The sequence below is a fragment of the Papilio xuthus genome, unplaced genomic scaffold, assembly GCF_000836235.2.
Source record: "Papilio xuthus unplaced genomic scaffold, Pxut_1.1 DF827714.1, whole genome shotgun sequence".
Taxonomy (NCBI): Eukaryota; Metazoa; Arthropoda; class Insecta; order Lepidoptera; family Papilionidae; genus Papilio; species Papilio xuthus.
In genome coordinates this window covers 6,233,668-6,253,933 of record NW_013530935.1, presented here as the reverse complement: position 1 = coordinate 6,253,933, position 20,266 = coordinate 6,233,668, and the positions used below count along the sequence as shown (strand labels likewise).

Sequence of the window (20,266 nt, the reverse complement as noted above, 5' to 3'; positions counted from 1 at the left end):
ATGGACGCGGGAATATTATAGGCTACTTTTAAAAGCTCTTATGTAAAGTATCTCGTTCAGATTTTTGTCCACCAAAGGTTTTTGGATGAGATCAATTTTAACGATAATTTCATCGATTCAATTTAAAATTTTTGAGGTTTTTTTGCTTTTTTTATCCTTGTACTGATATTGTAAATAATTAAGTATATAAAGTTTTAGTAACCCTCGGTCAAGGATTCGAAAACAATGTTTTAAGAAACATTATTCAGCCTTCTAATTTTTTAATAAAGTTTCAAAAATGGTAATTAATATAACGAAAAATATTTCAACCTACTTTTTTGATGTCGCTTTTTTAATTTTACCATCATATTTATAAAACCGATGGCATAAAATGCCATTTATAATGTTTCGAGGAAACAGATTTCCTGTCTGCCCGCGACTTCGACGGCGTGGATTAAAAAAAGGCTTAAATTACTCCCGTATACTCCATCAAGTTAGGCAGCGCAAATATATTGTGTGTACGAAATATCTTATATCTTTAAATGAGCAATATATATAATTGGAATCTCGGAATCGGCTCCAACGATTTTCATAAAATTTAGTATATAGGGGGTCTCGGGGGCGATATATCGATCTAGCTAGGAATCATTTTTAGAAAATGTCATTTTATTCGTGTTTTATCGATAATCAACTTAAACATAAACTTAACTTTTTCTATCGGTAAGATCGAAAAATATTATTCATATTTCATTTTATTAGTAATTCGTACTTAAATATAATTTCCAAAAAACACAGTTTAAAAAATACCGAGCAAAGCTCGGTCATCCAGATACTAAAATTTAATACTTTCAAATGCCTAAGTTGTCTCGACCGAAGTGAACTTAAGTAATACTAATACTAACTAATTTATAATAAAAGCTCGCGAATTATTTTAGAAAATTGCATCAAACTGATCCCACGGAGTGCATCTAAAATGGACAAATTAATTCAAGCAATAAAGGGTGAAGCGTTAACTAGACATAGTTAGGACAATCACGAGCAATTAATGCATCCATATAGATCAGGATTCCCTGGAAATTGCTCATCAGACAGCACTGAAATAGAAATAGTCTAAAAATAACATGTCTGTCTGTGCAACTGTATATATATTCGAATAGACGTAGAACATAAGCTGATACCAAATACATCGTCTTATAAATTGCAATTAACTGTCCATACTGTTCGCTATATGGCTGTGTTTAACATTCCCTTCTCCCTACGGAAGGTCTGCACAGTATGTACTACTCCTCCACGCATCTCTATCAGCCGTCGTAACTGAATCTACCGCTTTCTTACGCATATCCCCTTTCACACAATCCATACTTACTACCATCCATAAAAAGGATAGATTCCGAAGACGTAAAATGCTCTCATCATTCACAACATACATAAATAAAAGCACTTTAATAACTTTGTATTTAAAATCATAGTTTGTAACTAAACCATATCATAACATCTGTGAAAAGCGTTGACGTGTATGTTTTTATTTAGTTTGGAAAACAACAATGCAACATAGTTGCCGTGGTATTGATATGATATCGCAGGAAACTGTTCTGTCCGTCCATTTATCAGTTCGACGCAATCACGGCCAGCACAACGGAGACCAGATGGCCCGCTCCAGCCTAAATTGTGCGCCTGTTTAATTATCAATTTCAGTATACGATTAGTGTTGTAATTGATATTGACCTGACGCTGATAGAGGTCATGGTATGTGTTGGCAATTAAAGATTGAGGACTTGAGTAGGGACTATAGTTTCTGCAACTCCACGAATATGGGTATTTTACGTAACCAAGGCATAAGAAGTATGGAAAACTATAAGGAGCTATCGAGCGCGGAATAAAAAAAAAATTTAGTAACCTATGTGTTCTTCCAGACTATGTTCTACATCCATGCCAAATTTCATCAAGCTCCGTTGAGCCGTTCTGGATATACCTTGAAAGTTGCTAAGGTTTTTCTAAACATTTTGGAAGGAGATGGTTACATTGACTATGTAGGTAAAGAAGTTTAACGTTCAAATCACAAGACTAAAGTACTAAGAAGTGTGACGTCATAGAACTCAAATAAAAAAAGGGAATAACCACAGTTGACGCCAGCGTAAAATCCCACATTGGGGGAGCACTATTTACCCCACATCACCTAGACAACGAGGCATCGCATGGAAATAATGTGGTAAAATCAAACGGAGTGTCTCTATCTACCCCAAATTAAAATAACTTGAAAACTTATTGAATTTAAAACTACTAAATTTCATGGTAAATAAAGTCACAGAATCTTGGATGTAAGGTTAGTTCTGGATACATATTGGATTGTATGAATCACGTGCAATTCTTAAAAATGCTTTGCATAAATTGTCATAGAGTGACTATGTTCAATTGAATTTCACACAAAACACTTTCTACCTAGAGATTGAATCTTAATAATGTAGGATCCAATGAATTTACACTATTTGCTCACACTGAATTAGACTTACTAATGTTATAAATGCGAATGGATGGATGGATGTTTATTAGAAGATACCTCCAGAACTGGTTGCATGTATCGCTGAATTTTGGCATGGATATAGAACAGTCTGGAAGAACACATAGGCTACCAATTATTTTTCTTTAATCGGTGTCGACGGAGTCGCGGTCGACAACTAGTCTTCTATAAGATTTCTGATACATTGACAAGATAGTCTTATTATTTAAATAATGTGAATGTTTCGACAGTGTGAACTAACGGTTACACATATTTGCAACATTGCAACTTCCACACCATTAGAATCAAATACGTAACATAGCATGTTTCAATAGGTCCGTGTTAATTCGGCTCTCTCCCACCAAGGCCGCTTCCAGTGAGGTCGGTGCCATTAAGCTCGGTCTTGACCCGATGCATTTGATGTTATTAACATGCGATAATAGACTTATTAAAGACATATCTAGTACTCTGAGATATAGATCTGTGAATTAATATGGTTACTAGTTATGGATTCGTCTGATGAGTATCGTGTCCAATTCTAGTCCCCTTTCCCTTCCCTTTTGTAATAAGTATGGGAAAGAGAAGTGAATTTGCATAGGAAAAGAAATATCTCTTTTCTGTTTATTCTCCTCTAACCTTTTAAGTACGCAACATAGTTGAAACTTCTGTGATTTATGAAAACGCAGTTTATGAATAAACTTACTATAGGTCGTGTTGGATTTAGAAAAAAATGGGGACGATAGAAAAGACTAGTTATTAATATTATTTTAAATGTTAAATCTACGCGTATCCGTGTATCTGTAATTTATATAATATATTAAGAGTATATATTAAGCTTCTTGTTTTCTTGTTAACGATAGATTGCAAGGATGGATATCCTTTCCGTGACTGAGTGTCGCAAAATCAGACAGAACCGTTTCATGAGATTCACTTCTCTACTAGAGTACTAAGAACATAAATAAATGTGATCACCCAATGACGATGTTTGACGTCACATTTTATTTCTCTCTCTTTCAGATCTCGTCCACTGCACAAACGAGCCCAACGTATCCATACCGCAGCTGGCCAATCTACTGGTGGAGAGAACTCAGAACACCAACTGGGTGGTGGTGTACAAAGCCTTGCTGACTGTGCATCATCTACTAGCATATGGCAATGAGGTAAGTGCTCACAGGATTAGAACTATGTTTTTGTGTTGGGAGAAACCTTCAACAGGTAACTCACTAAACCTCGGAGACCTTCCTCGGTGGCCATCCTCGATTGTGACTGTACAGTCCCGGGGTCTTCAAAGTGCATAGATAAACCTGCCTACCATGACCAATGTTAACAGTATATTGTATACAAAGATATATTATTTAAACGGCTAAACACTCCCGTACATTCGTCCGGTGGCGGCACCGACTAGTTTGTCAGTGTTGTCAGTGAGCGACGGGCCGCGTCCGCGAAATAATACTAGTTTAGCTGTTTTTATAAATATATTATTTATTTGAAGTCACGATACTTTTTCATTTGCCAATTTCTATGAAGGTCCATAAGCGATTTTCCACTGACGCGGCGTCGACTGTGACACAAAATCGTGTGACAGTTTTGTTTGTATGATTTTTGTTGAAGCGTCTATTAAAATGATATAGTTCATAGGTAATTCGAGATAGATTCGTTGTAACTGGCAATTATAAATAAAAAAGTTAACCAGCAATAATGTGACATCATGATTAGGTGACTCGAGTGTTTCGGCTTTTATCAGCAAATGCACTATCACAGAAAATTGTAATGAGATTTAAAAAAAATAGATGGAAAATTTAATACCAACCACTCACACAAGTTTGATTTAGAACAGAGTTTTTAGGCAAAACATTTAACAATTTAGTGAACAATCAAGTAATTTGTAATTCACGAATAACCAACACACACCCAGTGTTAAGTTTCTCTGACGCCATTTGGTCAAGGATATTTAAAAAAAAAACGTTTGTTCCTATATCGACCAATGTTTTGATAATAATTTGTAACTATGCCGATAAAGATTATTTTATGCTTAATTACTTATCATAGGGAGTACTTGCTTTGACGTATGCACTTCGTTAAAAATGTGTGCAGTCGTGTTTTTTTATTTTTTTATTCAAATACAGAGTTTGAACATTATTTGCAACTTAAAAAAGAGTTTTTATCATCCCTAACCGTGGATTTCTGAGTCCAGAATCTCCGTTTATGTATATTGTTATCTCTGTTTTGTCAATGATGAAAGATAGAGATGGCGTCAGAGACCCACTATAAGAAATTTGTCGGCGATGCCAAATTGACTGTTTTTTTTTAGAAAATTTTCTCATCTTCAAATATCTTTTTAAATATGTCAGCAGTGAATCTTCGTATAGTACATAATGTAGACGGTTTCTATTAAAAAAGAAATGCATTACTTGAACAAGTTTTCCATACCACGGGCAAAGTTGATGTAGGTCGCGGTCGGCTTAATATTGACTGTTCTCTTAAGTTGTGCTCCATTTTGAACTTTAATGCTGTAGTATAAGTTATAAATTTGCACGTTACAAACCTATTTATCTGCTCGATAACATGTTATCTAATTTTTTTGCATTTATTCGATCGTCAATTCTTTAAAAAAAGATAATTTTCGATGTCCATTGCATTTTTACAAGATTTTATTTCAAATGTCTCGATGTTTGTAATCAAATCGTACAAAATAAATCAACTTCCCGGTTAATGTTTGAGTTAAAATTTTGCGTATATTTGTAAATCGATGAAAATATAATATTATGATGAAATTATGCTGATATGATGATGTAGCTGGAAGGTGGACATGGATACTTAGTAATGAAACAACACCTCATCAAATTTGGGCTAGTTTGAATCATCTTTATAAAAATTTTGTCTTTAAAACGAACATAACAATTTTTTTTCTTTACGACAACATCATAACTGACGCCTGTAATCCAGAGGGGAAGGCAGAGACTATGGACTTTATTTTTAGACGGTTCTGACACACCTCTCTTCTCCTAAATTATTTTTGTCTCTTAATTTTATTATCATTTTATCATTGACTGAAGTCTTTTTTATTGTTTAAAAATTCCTAATTTAATTCTAGTATGCTAAAACACACATTTTATTGACACAAGTGATATACTCTGACGCATACGGCGCCAGGCGATGTCGCGTGTCATATATATACCTACCATCGGACTCTGTTCAATTAATATTCAATAACGCATACAATATGTTACTGTCCGTTTCCACTGTGCAAAAATTTATTTAAATGGATGGATGTTTGTTTGAAGTTGTCTCAGAAACAGGCTAAAGGGGTTTTGATAAAATTTAGCACGCTTGTATAACAGCTTTATAAGTATGGAAGTACACCTAGGCTAATAAAGTTTTCTTTTATCACGGACGGAGTCGCGGGCGGCAGCTAGTATAACATGTTTTCCATTCTCGAGAAAATAGCGATAACAGTTTTTTTATGTGTTACCGCAGTGCAATTTCACGCTAAGTCTTTCTACGTGCGTTATATTAATACTAAAAAAAGGTTTATAAGTTGCAAACAATTGTTCGGCAGCATTTTTTAACAACAAACGTCTTTTGGACATGTTATGCGAAGGGATGCTGATGATATAAGCAAAATAAATGAGATTGAATGTAGAAGGACAAAGGTAGAGACCAAAGAATATATGGATGGATTGTATGAAAGAGGATATGCGTAGAATAGGAGTAGATTCAGAAATGACTGATAGAGATATATAGAGACTACTTTATATATACTGTGCCTATCCTCAGCAGTGATAAGGGCAGGTTGGTGATGATGGTTTTTTACAACAAAATGTAGTTTAACAACCACGCAAAATTCTGTATTAGCATTATAAATTTTAAACCAAACTTATATAAAAAAATCCATTTCCATAGTTCCCCATTGGCTACGGTAAATTACCGTACAACTAGTAAGGTTTACGATAAACACGTAGAAATGTAATGAGTTTTATAAATACATAATTTTTACAGCGTTCTTTGTTTTCGTATTGTTGATTAAAAGTTGGATTTTGAATATTACTATCGCATGTTGCACGCGACACGTGGATATAATGAAAATATAAAGTTATAAATCTGTTCTAATATTTAATAAGCTCTATGCTAAAAAACGAGAGCGTCGGTGGCTTCGTGGTCAAGCACTTGACTTGTAATCTGCAGGTCCTGGGTTCGAATCCTGCCATGTACCAATGTGTTTTTCGATTTCCGATTTACATATGTACATTTATCCGACGTTCTTACGGTGAAGGAAAACATCGTGGTGCAACCTGCACATATCTGGGAAGAAATTCAAAGATATGTGTGAAGTCAACCAACCCGCACTGGGCCAGCGTGGTTGACTATGTCCTAATCACCCTTAACTTAGGTTAGGCTCCGAGCCCCTCGGTGGGGACGTATAGTGAGCTGATGATGATGATGATGATATTAAAAAACAAATTACTAAGAAACATGGATCTTTTTTAATCTTACTAATATTATAAACTCGAAAGTTTAGATAGATGGATGGATGTTTCTCAGAAGGTAACTCCGGAACGGCTCAACGGATCTTGATAAAATTTTGCACAGATGTAGAACATAGTCTGAAAGAACACATAGGCTACTTATTAAGTTTTCTTTTAATTCCGCGCAGACGAAGACACAGCTTGTATGTAACAAAATAATTATTAGGTAACACCAGCCAAGCTGTTGCTTAAAAATCCAAGCCAAATCATTGGCATATTATTGGATTGGATATAGGGTTAGGAAGATTTGGGAGCCTGTTTTGTAATGCCCGTTGTGTTTTGCCTACACGTTAGTGGTATTAAAAAAAAACAGTATGAGTTAGATTTTTACTTATATTTATACTAATCAAAAGGTGTAAATTAATTTGTCATCATCAATTTTTTTTCTAATAACAAATACATGGAGCTGTTTGAAAAACTTCGCCATAATTTGCTGGAAACTCACTTATAGCTTTGCTAATGTAAAATATGTTTTATTTCCTTGAGTTAAGGTGGTTTTTTATGTAACAATTATTATTGCATGAGATGAATTGATGCACCTTTGAGTTAACCTCCCTTATCAAGTAGGTACATCAGTCTTCCAGGAATAAATATACTTTTTGTACTAACTTTGCAGTCTTAGTTGCCGATATAATTAACTAGCTGTCGCCCGCAACTCTGTTTGTGCGGAATTAAAGAATAATAGTAGCCTATGTGCTCTTCCAGACTATGTTCTACATCTTTGACAAATTTCAACAAAATCCGTTGAGCCGTTCCGGAGATACGTTCTAACAAACATCCATCCATCCATCTTCTCATTCGCATTTATGAGTAAGATGTAGGTAAATTCTTCAGTCTATGATAACTCCAGAAAAAAAAATAACGTTTGGTTTGGATGACTAATATGTTTATATCTTATCGTATGTAAATAATTATAGATTAATTTCAAATACAAGTAAAGAAAAACGATAACAAAAATATCCATAAATTAATAAAATATACGCAAAATATGTAAACTATATAGAAACTAAAATTTTATTCTCTTGAAAACTTTATTTTGTAAAACTGTATTCTTAGTAACTTGACCAAGTTGGTAACTTAATTATCTAAGCTGACGACGCGAAGTAACGCTCACGTTTAACACAACCTAAATACAGGCAGACTTAAAAGCCTGACAGACTGATTAATATGACCTAATTTAAATTACATTACTGAAAGGAATAACAGTATCCTTTTTGCCCTCAGATATCTGCATTTGTTATCGTTACTTGTATTAATCAAGTTTATAGAATCTAAACGTGGGTTTTCATTGCCGACATATCTGTATACAAATTTTTTTCGTATCTCTCATTCCGTGTTAAAGGAACCACGAGGATGGAGGGAAGCTTAAACTAGATGTAGTATAATTACCTTCCGATTGAAAAAAAATCATAGTATTTTCAAATTATAAGCATTATTTAAAAATACAAGTGAATTTAAGTATAGTAAGGGTTAGTCTTATTAGCGAGTATCAAAGCCCCCCACTGTCATAATATTACTAAAAGCATCGCCTGATTAATGGCTGACCCTTTAATTTTATTTTGAAGTTTGAATATATTGTAAATTTCAATATTCTTTCCGGGCATTTTTTATAACCACGATAACAATAAGAATTAAAGATAACATACATTAGGTTTTTTCTTCTTTAAAATAACTTCACATTTAAACGATTTGTTCGTGGAAAAGGTCAAATGCATTTTATTGGTCGAAGCGAGAGACGCACAGAGGTCAAGTTTGCATACTTTTCTGTCTCTATCACACTATTCTAAAATTATATATACAAGAAGAAGACAAAAACGTAAATGCTATGTGATGACTTAGAAGATTATTGCTGGCATTTGATATTGTAACATCGGAACCTTACCATTGATTTCAATCTCGAATGAACAATTTAATGGAATTTAAGATCTAGAAACGAATGCAATGTTTTTCTAAAAAGGTCTGCAGATGAAAATTTGACATTCAGCTCATTTAGACCACTTTAAAAAGGTTCTCAAGTTGAATGTATTTTTTGTTATTTTGCACCTGTATCAATTTTTTATCTAGCCTTGATTATTTTATATCATAAAAGAATAAAAATTTGCAATGATAATTACATATACTTGAAACATGTTATTTCCGGTTAATATTACGACTAGGGGTCGCCCGTGACTTCGTCGGCAAAAAAAACAATCCTATAATATGCATATATGCATCGGCCTTCCCTTCCCGTCAGAATCGAGATAGCTCGCAGCGAGCCAATAATTTTTAAAAATTGGATTTTCATTATAAGCAACGCAAATATGGAATATGGTTTTTTTTTCTAAATTGCATACTGCTCAAAATTTTATAATTTTATACGTAAGCGTGTAGTAAGAAAACAAAAATTGTTTAATTTATTTGCTCATCAAAATATAGAAAATACAGACTGTGTAACCTTCTATAGCTTACAGACATGAAAAGAGAGTAGGTCTTAAAGGATTGGCATCGCGTTTGCAGGTCCTCTGGTAATACGGATGTCAATGTGCGTAGATCGACTAACATTAGGTGATGTTCCCGCTGCCCACCAAACTTCTTCTATTAATCAGATTTTAATACATGTTGTCCTTCACTTTTTTTTAACTCATTTAAATGTCAGAACTAAATGTTGAAGACCTATTATTAGCATTGATTTTATTTCTTACTAATATTATAATTGCGAATGTTTAGATGGATTAATGGATGTTTGTTAGAATGTACTTTCGGTAAGGCTCAACGTATCTTGATGAAATTTGTCATACATGTAGAACATAGTTAACTAATAATACCAAAGCTGGTTAATATATTAAATAATGTTTAATTTCTATTTCAGAGATTCACACAATATCTGGCGTCGAGTAATTCAACGTTTCAACTAAGTAATTTCTTAGATAAAAGCGGGGTGCAAGGTATGTATTTGAAGTTAATATACTTATTTATTCAATTTTAAATCTTAAGTACCTAGTAGTTAAGTATGATTTACCTTTTAAGCTGGCAAATTGAGAAATTAATAGCAATGATATATTAGTGATTAGCTTTGGAATAGCTTTATATGTGAAAGATAATGTTGTTAAACAAATTGCCGACAGAAACTTCCTCTTTTAGAGGATGTTCTAAGGATATGAAACTGGAATAACATTTTAGCCCTTACCATTGGTTTCAGTATATTTAGTCGAGTTTCGTTCGTATTGTTCAAAGTGATCGAGTTATTTAAAATGTTTTAATTCCTCTAATTTTGTAAGTCAAAATGAATTGTAATTTTTATTCATTACTATAAGCTAGAATTAAATAAAAACTCGAATATTACTATACTCACAGGAATAAGATTAATTCATAATTTATCCTTAGTTCCGTGTATAAGTAGTGAATAAAGCAAGCGTTTGTCTCATTTAACTTTTTCTATAGAAAAATAATTGAAAATACCCACGCTTTAACGTTACAAAGAAATAAGTAATAACGTAATTTCCTCGACGACAAGGCTGTGAGAATTGATGGTAGGGGATATAACAACCAGGCTTATTAGGCTTATCGTATAACAATTTATATAAGATTTCTGATACTAAAATATAGGTTTTTAATTTAAATGAAATTAAAAAAAGTTCAATATTAAAGACATTAAATTAAATACGTCATAACTTCCCTTTTTTATTTTTAATCTTAATAAAATGAAAGTTTTTGGCAATATAGATCCAGAGGGGTGTCATAATTTAACTTCAATAGACAGTCTGTCTGCAAAATGTAATAAACAAGACGCGTCGGCCCGGCGTCGCTTGGCGCACGAGCATTTTAATATTATCAAATGTCTACGCATATCCGCCGTACAACTGGGGTGGGATAACGTCCCTACATCTTAAAACCCGGCCACAACTAGACACTTTATTCATCTAGTTTGAATCAATACATCTAAGAGGCAGTATTGGTAAAGATAAGTTTACTACTTATCTTTATCACAAGCATAATGTAGTAGATATCTTTGAGAAGGTTTACTGTAGCCATAAAGTACAAAGAGTGTTTCGAAAACCCTGAAAAATTCGATATGACTCTGCTTAGTCATTTTACGAGCGTGATGATTTATGAATATTATACATATAGGCAACACTGGGGACATCCTGTTAAAGCGGAGTTCATCGACCTATCTCGCCTACAAACAGCTGATTACATCATAGATTACATAGTCCTTGGTTTTGACACTGCCAACACATTATATAAATGTAATGTTCGCGTCAATTGCCTCTATTTTTAAAGCAAAATTATTTGTACAAATCTCACAAAATAACGAAGTCTGACCTTGACACTAATGTTTATTTCTTTTAGCCATGTAACGCAAGGCCCTTACTGACTTTAATAGTTATAAATCCGTGAAGACGCCTAAAATAAATTTTAGCAAATATGTAACTAGCAGTGATTAATAATCCCCCCACAATCACACGGAATCATGGGTCTCCTATTAATTTCTACTATAAAGGAAATTGTTATTTACATTGTTACCTTATTGTGTCAAGATCCGGCTCCAGAGGATCAAAATGGCAAATAACTTAACTAACTATCGAAAAAGAATCTATAACTTAATTTTAATAACGCCAGTTTACAATAAAACTCCTAATTATGATATATTAGGTAAAATGAGATGAATAAGTTTGCGTCACATAACGCGAGAGCCAAAATTTTACGCAATGGAACCGTGTCAGCTCGTACCCCAATGACCCGAGGACGATGACCTTTGTGAACAGCTGACTGCAATGCATAACGTAGAGAGAGACAGAAGATGCGATTGTTTTCTTTATAATGGTGTTAGTAATCATAATCTGTATATAAATACTTAACCATAATAATATGTGGTAAATGACGTAAAAGTAAAATAATACAAACAAGTTAAGTACTAACTAGCTGTCGCTCGCGACTCCGTCCGCGTGGAATGAAAAAGAGAGGTAAAAGCCTATGTATTCTTCCAGACTATGTTCTTCATCTATGCCAAATTTCAACGACTTCCACTCAGCCGTTCTGGTGATACCTTCAAACAAACATCCATCCATTCAAACATTCGCATTTATAATATCAGTAAGATTAATTAAAAAGTTATTTTTATTAAATTTATTTGATTTAAGTAATTTAAAAAAAGATTTTTGAGTGTTAAATCACGACACAATTAAAAAGGCAAATAGGTTTATTTTATGTTCTATAGTTATTTATATTTTCATTCACACTTGAGACATATAACAAAATGCTCGTGAGTTATGTCAGTGAACTAAGCTATCATGAGTGATAATAAAACACCTTACAATGTAATCAATTACCTCTAGTGCATACGGACTGAGCGACAAACAATATCATTAGCTATCGAGTCCTCTATAAGGTCACGGAACCTATTATGGGTCAGTTGCGGGCCGTAGACCCCTGGCACCCGTGCGCGAGACCAGCTAGAAATGTCCCCTTCCTGCACTTGTTTCATATGATCCGATTAAACGTAAACGATTTGCTTGCTCTAGGTTATTTAGACTATATATGTCTTGTCTAAATTCTGTTTAAATTAAAAAAAATAAAATTGAAACCATCAACATTTTTGATTGATCTCGGCCAATCAGGTGTTCCGCTTATCATTCTTATACGAATAATTCACACAAACATGAAAATATCCACGTTACATACGATAAAAATAGCAACCAGTGACGTCACCGCCACCGGAGCAACACACCAGGCTAGTGAAAGTGACATTAGACCAATGGATTTGATATGTCACATTGTTTCTTCACGATAAAATAAGTCCAATGAACGTTGATGTCACTATAAAATAAACAATTACTAATGAATTTATTGATTCTTTTTATTACTCGATTTACTTACGTGATATCGTGTGGCAATAACCGTATTACTCAATGTAACTTTACAACAAGGCTTGTCCGCCAGTCACCGTCTCGCTTACAAATTTGACTTTGTAGGGTCAATTGATTTTATGCAATAGAATATCCTTCATCTCTGTCTGATTTACAAAAGGTCGTTAATGCGAGCTCAAACTATATTTACTAATATTAATATTAATTAAGAGCGTCGGTAGCTCAGGGGTCAAGCACTTGACTTGCAATGTGCAGGTCTTGGGTTCGAATCCCGCCATGTACCAATATGTTTTTCGATTTCCGATTAACATATGTACATTTATACGACGTTCTTACGGTGAAGGAAAACATCGTGATGCAACCTGCACAAATTTGAGAAGAAATTCAAAGATTGTGTGAAGTCAACCAACCCTCACTTGGCCAGCGTGGTTGACTATGGCCTAATCACCCTTAACTTAGGTTAGGCTCCGAGCTTCTCGGTGGGGACGTATAGTGAGCTGATGATGATTTTTGATTGATTAATATTATAAGTTCGGTCTCTAAGTATGCATATCGAGGGTTATACCGGTAAAAGTATGCCTAAGAAGAGATGGATTTTGTGAAAGTCGATATGTTTAGAAGGGAGTGTAAACGGAAGATTATTGTAGGGCATAAAACTGTTGCATCTACCCTACGTAAGCGGGATAAGGGTAGCGATATTATATCGGGCCGGCTTTAAATATATAAAAACTAACACATTTTTTTTTAAATTTATTTGGCAATAAAATATGAACTCCTGCATCTTTTTGCCACAATAAGAAGTTTGTTCTTGTATTGAAAATATTTTAATTATATTTCAGATGTTAATCATTTATTTCATAAAAACTTGTGCTGATTTATCACAAATCACTTGTAAAATTTCCAATGTGTAATTAATTATTTCTAATTTCTATCGCTTTCGGCAAGGCGCGGCCGGTGCGAGGATCGGTGAGTTATACAATACCACGCTTGTCTGTCTGTCTGTCTGTCTGTCGGTGTAGTGTTACCAGCACGCTTATGGATGTGGGTGCAATTTTTTTGTTCATGTTTTTTCACAGCTTACAAAAAAAAGGTTAGCTTTGTTTTTGTGTGTCAAATACTGGCCGAAAATTATAAGGCATTTGCTTTTTAGAAAAAAGAAAGGGTATTGTCAATGGTCAATTAATACGATCGTGGCCGAGAGAGGTCACCTTAATGATCATTTAACAGAGCCCGCATCGTATTGATTTTATTGGCAATGAATACAGTACTTGTGAGATACGAGATTTATGCTATAGTTCTAGATATTTAGAATATTATTATAAGAAGGCAAGAAAATTTTACACTTATTTGTTGATTTAGATTAAAAAATATAGTAGTAATTCGTATCCAAATAATATGTAAGTCATTAAAAAATTATATGACTGACACTTTTTACAATAAAATACACGATAATTAATACAAAGGATTGATAATTTGTAACGAAAAGTTAACAGATTTGATGGTTTTATTTGGAATGATTTCGTTAGGGATTTCATGTACGTTTTGAGGCAACAAGAATGACAATGCCATAGACAACTAGAAGACTTTATATTACGTACAACTCTCTTACCAATATTAATTGTATTTCGAATCATAGATAATTTTCTGTTTTGGTTTTGCTTTAGTTTATCCTTGATTACGTAACGTTCTAGGCATATGTGAGATAGCTGTGTCAATTCTCGGATACAGTATGAACAGAAAATCTGAAACGGATGAAACTGGTTAGATTTATTGAGGTTTTTGTTTCATTTTATTTGTTTGTCATTTTAGTTGTGTGTACTCGGAATTTGGGATTACGAAATACTTGCAATAGACAATGATAGAGCTGTTATATTCGCATTATTTTGTGCAGTCGAGGAAATATATTTCCTACCCTTCGGTGAATATCTGAATATATAGACCGATAAGAATATCTGACCCGGTTTGCATACGTCAAACTAAAGTATGATAGGTCACTAACGCCCTTGTGTCAATGACAAAAAGTTTCACGGTGTCCTTTTCATACTATAGCTGTCATGTTATTACTTTTATAACATCGTCTGTGGCCATGAACGTTGTACACATTTTCTGACAGAAATAATTGAGATAGTAGCACCTCGCGTCATACGTATTATAGTGTCAATTTTCTGTTTGATATTCGAACCTAAGTGGGAAGGGAATTTAATTCTTTGACTGTACCTACCTAATAATATTTATTATAGTGAATTTTTGCAGCATTAAGAAATCTCAAATCGAGTACACAATTAGTGGTTCATTTCATTTTTTTTTTGCATAAATGTAACTTAATACAAATACTCGAATTTCGTTGATATTCGAATCGTGTGCTCTGCAAATGTAGATTAAAAATCTAAACTAGATAGGGTTGCCATCTCGAATCTAATAACATCCTATATTTCCATAAAAAGTTATAATGTGGAATTAATATCGCATATTTTATCATTTACTTAGTACTTTTTGTCAATTTCTCATTTCGTGCAATTTTTACACAAAAAAAAATTATTGTTAAGAAATTTTTGCTTTTTTCATGTGTGTAACAATACATTTTTTTTATATCTTGCTTAGGATTTTTCTAACTTTAAGTATTATATAACAACTGATATTTGATTATGTTCAAGACTGAAATTAAAAACCCTATATTTATTATGTATGTACTTATCTTAATTTTTTTCTTGTTCAAATGCTTTACCTAAATTCCGTCCGATAAGGCGGTAAGTGGTTTCCAAGATATTTGATTTTTTTATATTGTATTGCTTCACGCTTAGTTTTTAATAGCTACGTGTTTGTAGTAATCTTTTAAGTTTTTTTTTTCTTTTTGCAATGATGGCAACCCTACACTGCATCCCGTAGATAGTTTTGCACAACAATGTTTGACTTTTATAGTTTTATAGTTCGAGATCATCGCACGTTTTTTGTCATCTTAGTTTTGTTAGCATAGTTTTTTCAATGCTTTTTTTTTTAATTTCTTTGAATGACAAAAAATACTTACAAACGTTATATTGGCAGTTGTCGTTATAGAAAAAAAAAACATTTAACTTTTATTTAAATTTGTACAAAAATGTACATTTTTTTAATCTGTCTCTTTTATTTATTTTACACAGTACGTGCACAAAAAATCTGTCGTTGAAAAATCTAAAAAAAATTTTTTTTTTTCAATCTCTGCTTTTAGCTTTATTTAAATTGAATTCACCTTGATAATGCCTTTTGCATTGTTTGTCAGTTTGTCCAACGCTTTGTATGTTATCTACCAAATTCATAAGGTCATCAACAGGTTTGATAAATACAAAAACAGGTACATTTGCTTGTTTAACATGCACAGTACACTATATTGTTGTCTCTTCTAACTGCAGCACTCAGGGTTCTTAATTTATTACTAAGGTGACCCTTAGTGAGAGAAATCTACATTAGGAGTTTGTTTCAATAGCATTACGCGACTCTGAATGTTGTAGTCATTTCACTCCATATAGCACGATTTCAATTAATTATTAGGTATTGTAATTTGAGTTTTATCTTCTATGTATTATGGTTGGTTATTGTGTACAGGCTATGACATGTCTCCGTTCATCCGGCGCTACGCCAAGTACCTGAACGAGAAGGCGTTGTCTTACCGAACTGTTGCCTTTGACTTCTGCAAAGTTAAGAGAGGGTAAGTATTTGATACGTGATACGTTAATAAGGTAATTTAAAACAACTGATCATGATGTATACACACTGAGCTCTATTAATCGACTGGCTGTAAGACGTCGTACTCTGTGCCTATTTGATTTTCGCCATTGACGCTGATGGTAGGCGGCTTGTAGTATGAACTGTCAATATCAACAGACGCGTTTAAATCGGAACGAAGTAAAAGCTAACATTTCAAAGCAATTACCTCTCCATTTATAGAAATCGAGATAGTAAAATTTTTGTTGTTTTGAAAGAAGCAATGAATTTTGATCACACCGAGAAACTTCAAGATAAAAAAAAGATTATTTTTATGTTTTACTTGCTATCGCTACGTGTAAGTCGTGTGACGGTTACTTACTTGGTTTCCACAGTAAGGAGGAGGGTTCCCTGCGTATGATGAACGCGGAGAAGCTGCTGAAGACTCTGCCGGTGCTGCAGGCGCAGCTTGACGCGCTGCTCGAGTTTGACTGTACAGCCAACGACCTCACCAATGGCGTCATTAATATGTGCTTCATGCTACTCTTCAGGGATCTCATCAGGTAACTTTAAACTGGTCTTTGAGGCTGTTATAAAGTTATGTTTAGTACCTAACGACTACTGAGCAGTAGAAAACAGTAGAAAAGGATTTAAAATTGTCTATTTAATTTCAGATTATTCGCATGTTACAATGATGGCATCATCAATCTCCTGGAGAAATATTTCGATATGAACAAGAAGAATTGCCGCGACGCGCTCGACTTGTACAAGAAGTTCCTCATCAGGATGGATAGAGTCGGTGAATTCCTTAAGGTGAGTGCCAAAAAGAGAGACAAAGAGAGAGAGAGAGAGAGATTTTGGTATTATATATCTCAAAGTCTGTAGACAAAAATTGTTATTTCCGTCTTTCTCGGTCTAGACAAAATCTTACTACCATTAAAATGCGAATATTTGCATAGATATTTGTTTGGAGATATCTCAAGAACGTCTGCTTGGATCTTGCATAGATGTTGAACATAGTCTGGAAGAACACATGGCCTACTAATTAGTTTTTTTTATATACACCCGCGGACGGAGCCGCGGGCGACAGTTAGTGCTTTATACTTATAATAATATTATGTTCAGGTGGCAGAGAACGTGGGTATAGACAAGGGCGACATCCCGGACCTGACGAAGGCTCCCAGCAGCTTGCTGGACGCGCTGGAGGGTCACCTCGCCTCGCTCGAGGGCAAGAAGGGATCCGCAGCCAACACTCCCACTCAGACTGCCAGGTACACATTATTATCATTTTTAGCATGTTTATATTTAAACAACGTACTCGTACGTACGCAGATACGTATACGTACGTATATTATATAATACTAAATTTTCAGCGCTCAAAAGAACGTAGCGAGCGTGATGGGTGCACTTTCTTCAACATCTTCATCATTCGGCAACGCGGCGGCATCATCACGTATCGACAGCAACGGAGGCTTGCTGATCGATGACTCGCTGCGGCAGCAGGCCCTCGCTGAGGAGGAGGCAGCCATGACACAGTACAAGGTACTTAGGATAAGATTACAGTCGCTTCTACCTAGCAATTACCATCAGTTTTAACATTTCCAAAGTCAGACAAAATTATATTTTAAGTAAATGACAACAAGGGTTAATATCACATACACCGAAAATATTGTCAGTATGATTGTGAAAGCACTGAAATAATTTTTAACCTGACTTGATCTGCGGTTCAACAAACAAATTGAGAGCTCACAACTCATCGATGCACCTATTTGAGCTGACGAGCCGCAAATTGCCTGATGACTCGCAAATCATATCTATATAATATTCCAATTGAGCTGATCTGTGACCCGCTACACTGATCTGATTCGCACAGATGAGTCGTAAACTGATCTGCAAATCATAAATGTTACTAGAGTTAGCCATGTTCCACATAATATGGAAATAAATGTAATTGGCTTTAAAATTATTTTATTGTTTAGTGTGAACATTTTGCAGGTGCATTTATTGCAAGGCGATGAGTTGACAGGTGACGAGGACTTGTCAGTTATAATAGTAAGATATACAATTGAAGGCTCCGTTTGTCTGTTTGTACAATACATGCGTTTCCACTCTACACTATTTGTATAAAAACATATTGTAAACTCACAACTTTGTTTTCAAATTACGTAAAACTTGACCAATGTTGCTATCTCTTTCTGTTCAAACTTAATGAGAGGGATAGCGATATTGTGATACTGATGTTCTTTGGAAAGACAAAGACAATTATATGTTTTGTTACAAATTTTAGTAGTGGAAATTCGGTGTCACGGGAATGCTTGAAAATGGGACTACATTTATATACAAAAAGGATGTTGTTATGTTTGTTTATACGCTTTATATGTTATTGGGTATTCGTGTTCATTTTTGGTATAATTTTTCTTTTCATATGCACTTTTTTGTTTATTTAAATTACAATCAAAATAAATAAGGTTAAATTTACCGGTTAGAGTCGGATTTCAAACATATATCTATACTAGCTGTTACCTGCGACTCGTTCTGCGCGGATTAAAAAAAAAACTTAATTAGTAGACTGTGTGTTCTTCCAGATAATGTTCTATATGTATGCCAAATTTCATAGAGATCCGTTCAGCCGTTCTGGAGATACCTTTAAACATCCATCCATCCATCTAAGCATTCGCATTTATAATATTAGTAAAATTTAAATCGCATATCTTTCCTTTTTTCTCCATTTGTCATAAAAGGCATCGGGAAGTTTATTCGAAATCACATAAAAAAATAATATTACCTAATTTGTGTAAAAAAAAGTGTACTCTGGGATACCATTTTCATTTCCATACATCAAAAAGGATACTGGATCTTCATATGGATTGTTTTGTTAAAATCATATTTAAGGTGTTTGGGAGTCGCCTGAACCAAACACAATCTAAAATCAACCTAAACACTTTCAGAATAAGGTCCAATCGCCAACCAACTCCGCTGCGAACAATCCATTCCTGTCGACTTCGACACCGCAGAACCAAAACCAGAATCAAAATCAATCCATAGTGGATCTGTTCGGACCGAGTCCGGCGGATACTGTCAGTACCAACAGTAAAGCGTCAGATGATCTCTTGTCTCTCGGCAATCCATTCGCTGATATGTTTGGTGGTAAGTCATTTTTTCTTTATTTTATAATAAGTTTTCTCTTAAATCATGATCAGTTTACTGCTGAGTCATTTTACTACCTGGTCATGATCAGTACTGATAAATCATGACCAGTAACTATTAAGAAAATATAACTTCAAGTGTGTATTTAATTGTTTTTTCTTGAATATCTGTACATAATATGAATGAAATTGTTTAATTTTTAAGTTCGTTGCGATGATATACCAAAATTTTGGAATTATTTTCTTGTTTAGTAACTTATAATTATTGATAGTAAAATTAATAAAAGATTATATACAATAAAGGTATCGCAGATATCTTTTAATTTACTAAAATATATAAATACTTAGATTAACCAATGTTATATAATTGTAAAATAGTAAATATATAACGGAGGGACCGTAGTCTAACAGGAGTATATAACGCAGTATATATTAGCTTAGCTAGAACACGCACTGTACAAACGGCACATCCCGCGCTTTTGGGATGGTGAGCACTTACCCTGGGTTTACACTGACTAAACATGAAACAAAGTATAGTGTCGTCTCTCTTGTTCTCTGAAAAAATTAATGTTTCGTCAGTGAAAACTCACTATT

General features: G+C 34.0%; 1 protein-coding gene across 7 annotated transcripts in view; it reads left to right on the top strand.

The window, feature by feature from the left end:
* Window positions 1–20,266, top strand: part of lap (phosphatidylinositol-binding clathrin assembly protein lap) — a 31,041-nt gene that overhangs the window by 5,179 nt on the left and 5,596 nt on the right. For 2 of the 7 annotated variants that reach the window (XM_013310612.1, XM_013310606.1), the window contains exons 2-11: window positions 3,494–3,636; window positions 9,851–9,926; window positions 14,540–14,608; window positions 16,428–16,530; window positions 16,922–17,089; window positions 17,201–17,339; window positions 17,652–17,797; window positions 17,900–18,068; window positions 18,522–18,578; window positions 19,475–19,673. In XM_013310612.1, coding sequence (XP_013166066.1) covers window positions 3,494–3,636; window positions 9,851–9,926; window positions 14,540–14,608; window positions 16,428–16,530; window positions 16,922–17,089; window positions 17,201–17,339; window positions 17,652–17,797; window positions 17,900–18,068; window positions 18,522–18,578; window positions 19,475–19,673 — 1,269 coding nt within the window. Of the gene's footprint in view, window positions 1–3,493; window positions 3,637–9,850; window positions 9,927–13,793; window positions 13,815–14,539; window positions 14,609–16,427; window positions 16,531–16,921; window positions 17,090–17,200; window positions 17,340–17,651; window positions 17,798–17,899; window positions 18,069–18,521; window positions 18,579–19,474; window positions 19,674–20,266 lie in introns of all 7 variants that reach the window. The other 5 variants (XM_013310607.1, XM_013310609.1, XM_013310608.1 and 2 more) reach the window with 5 other exon arrangements.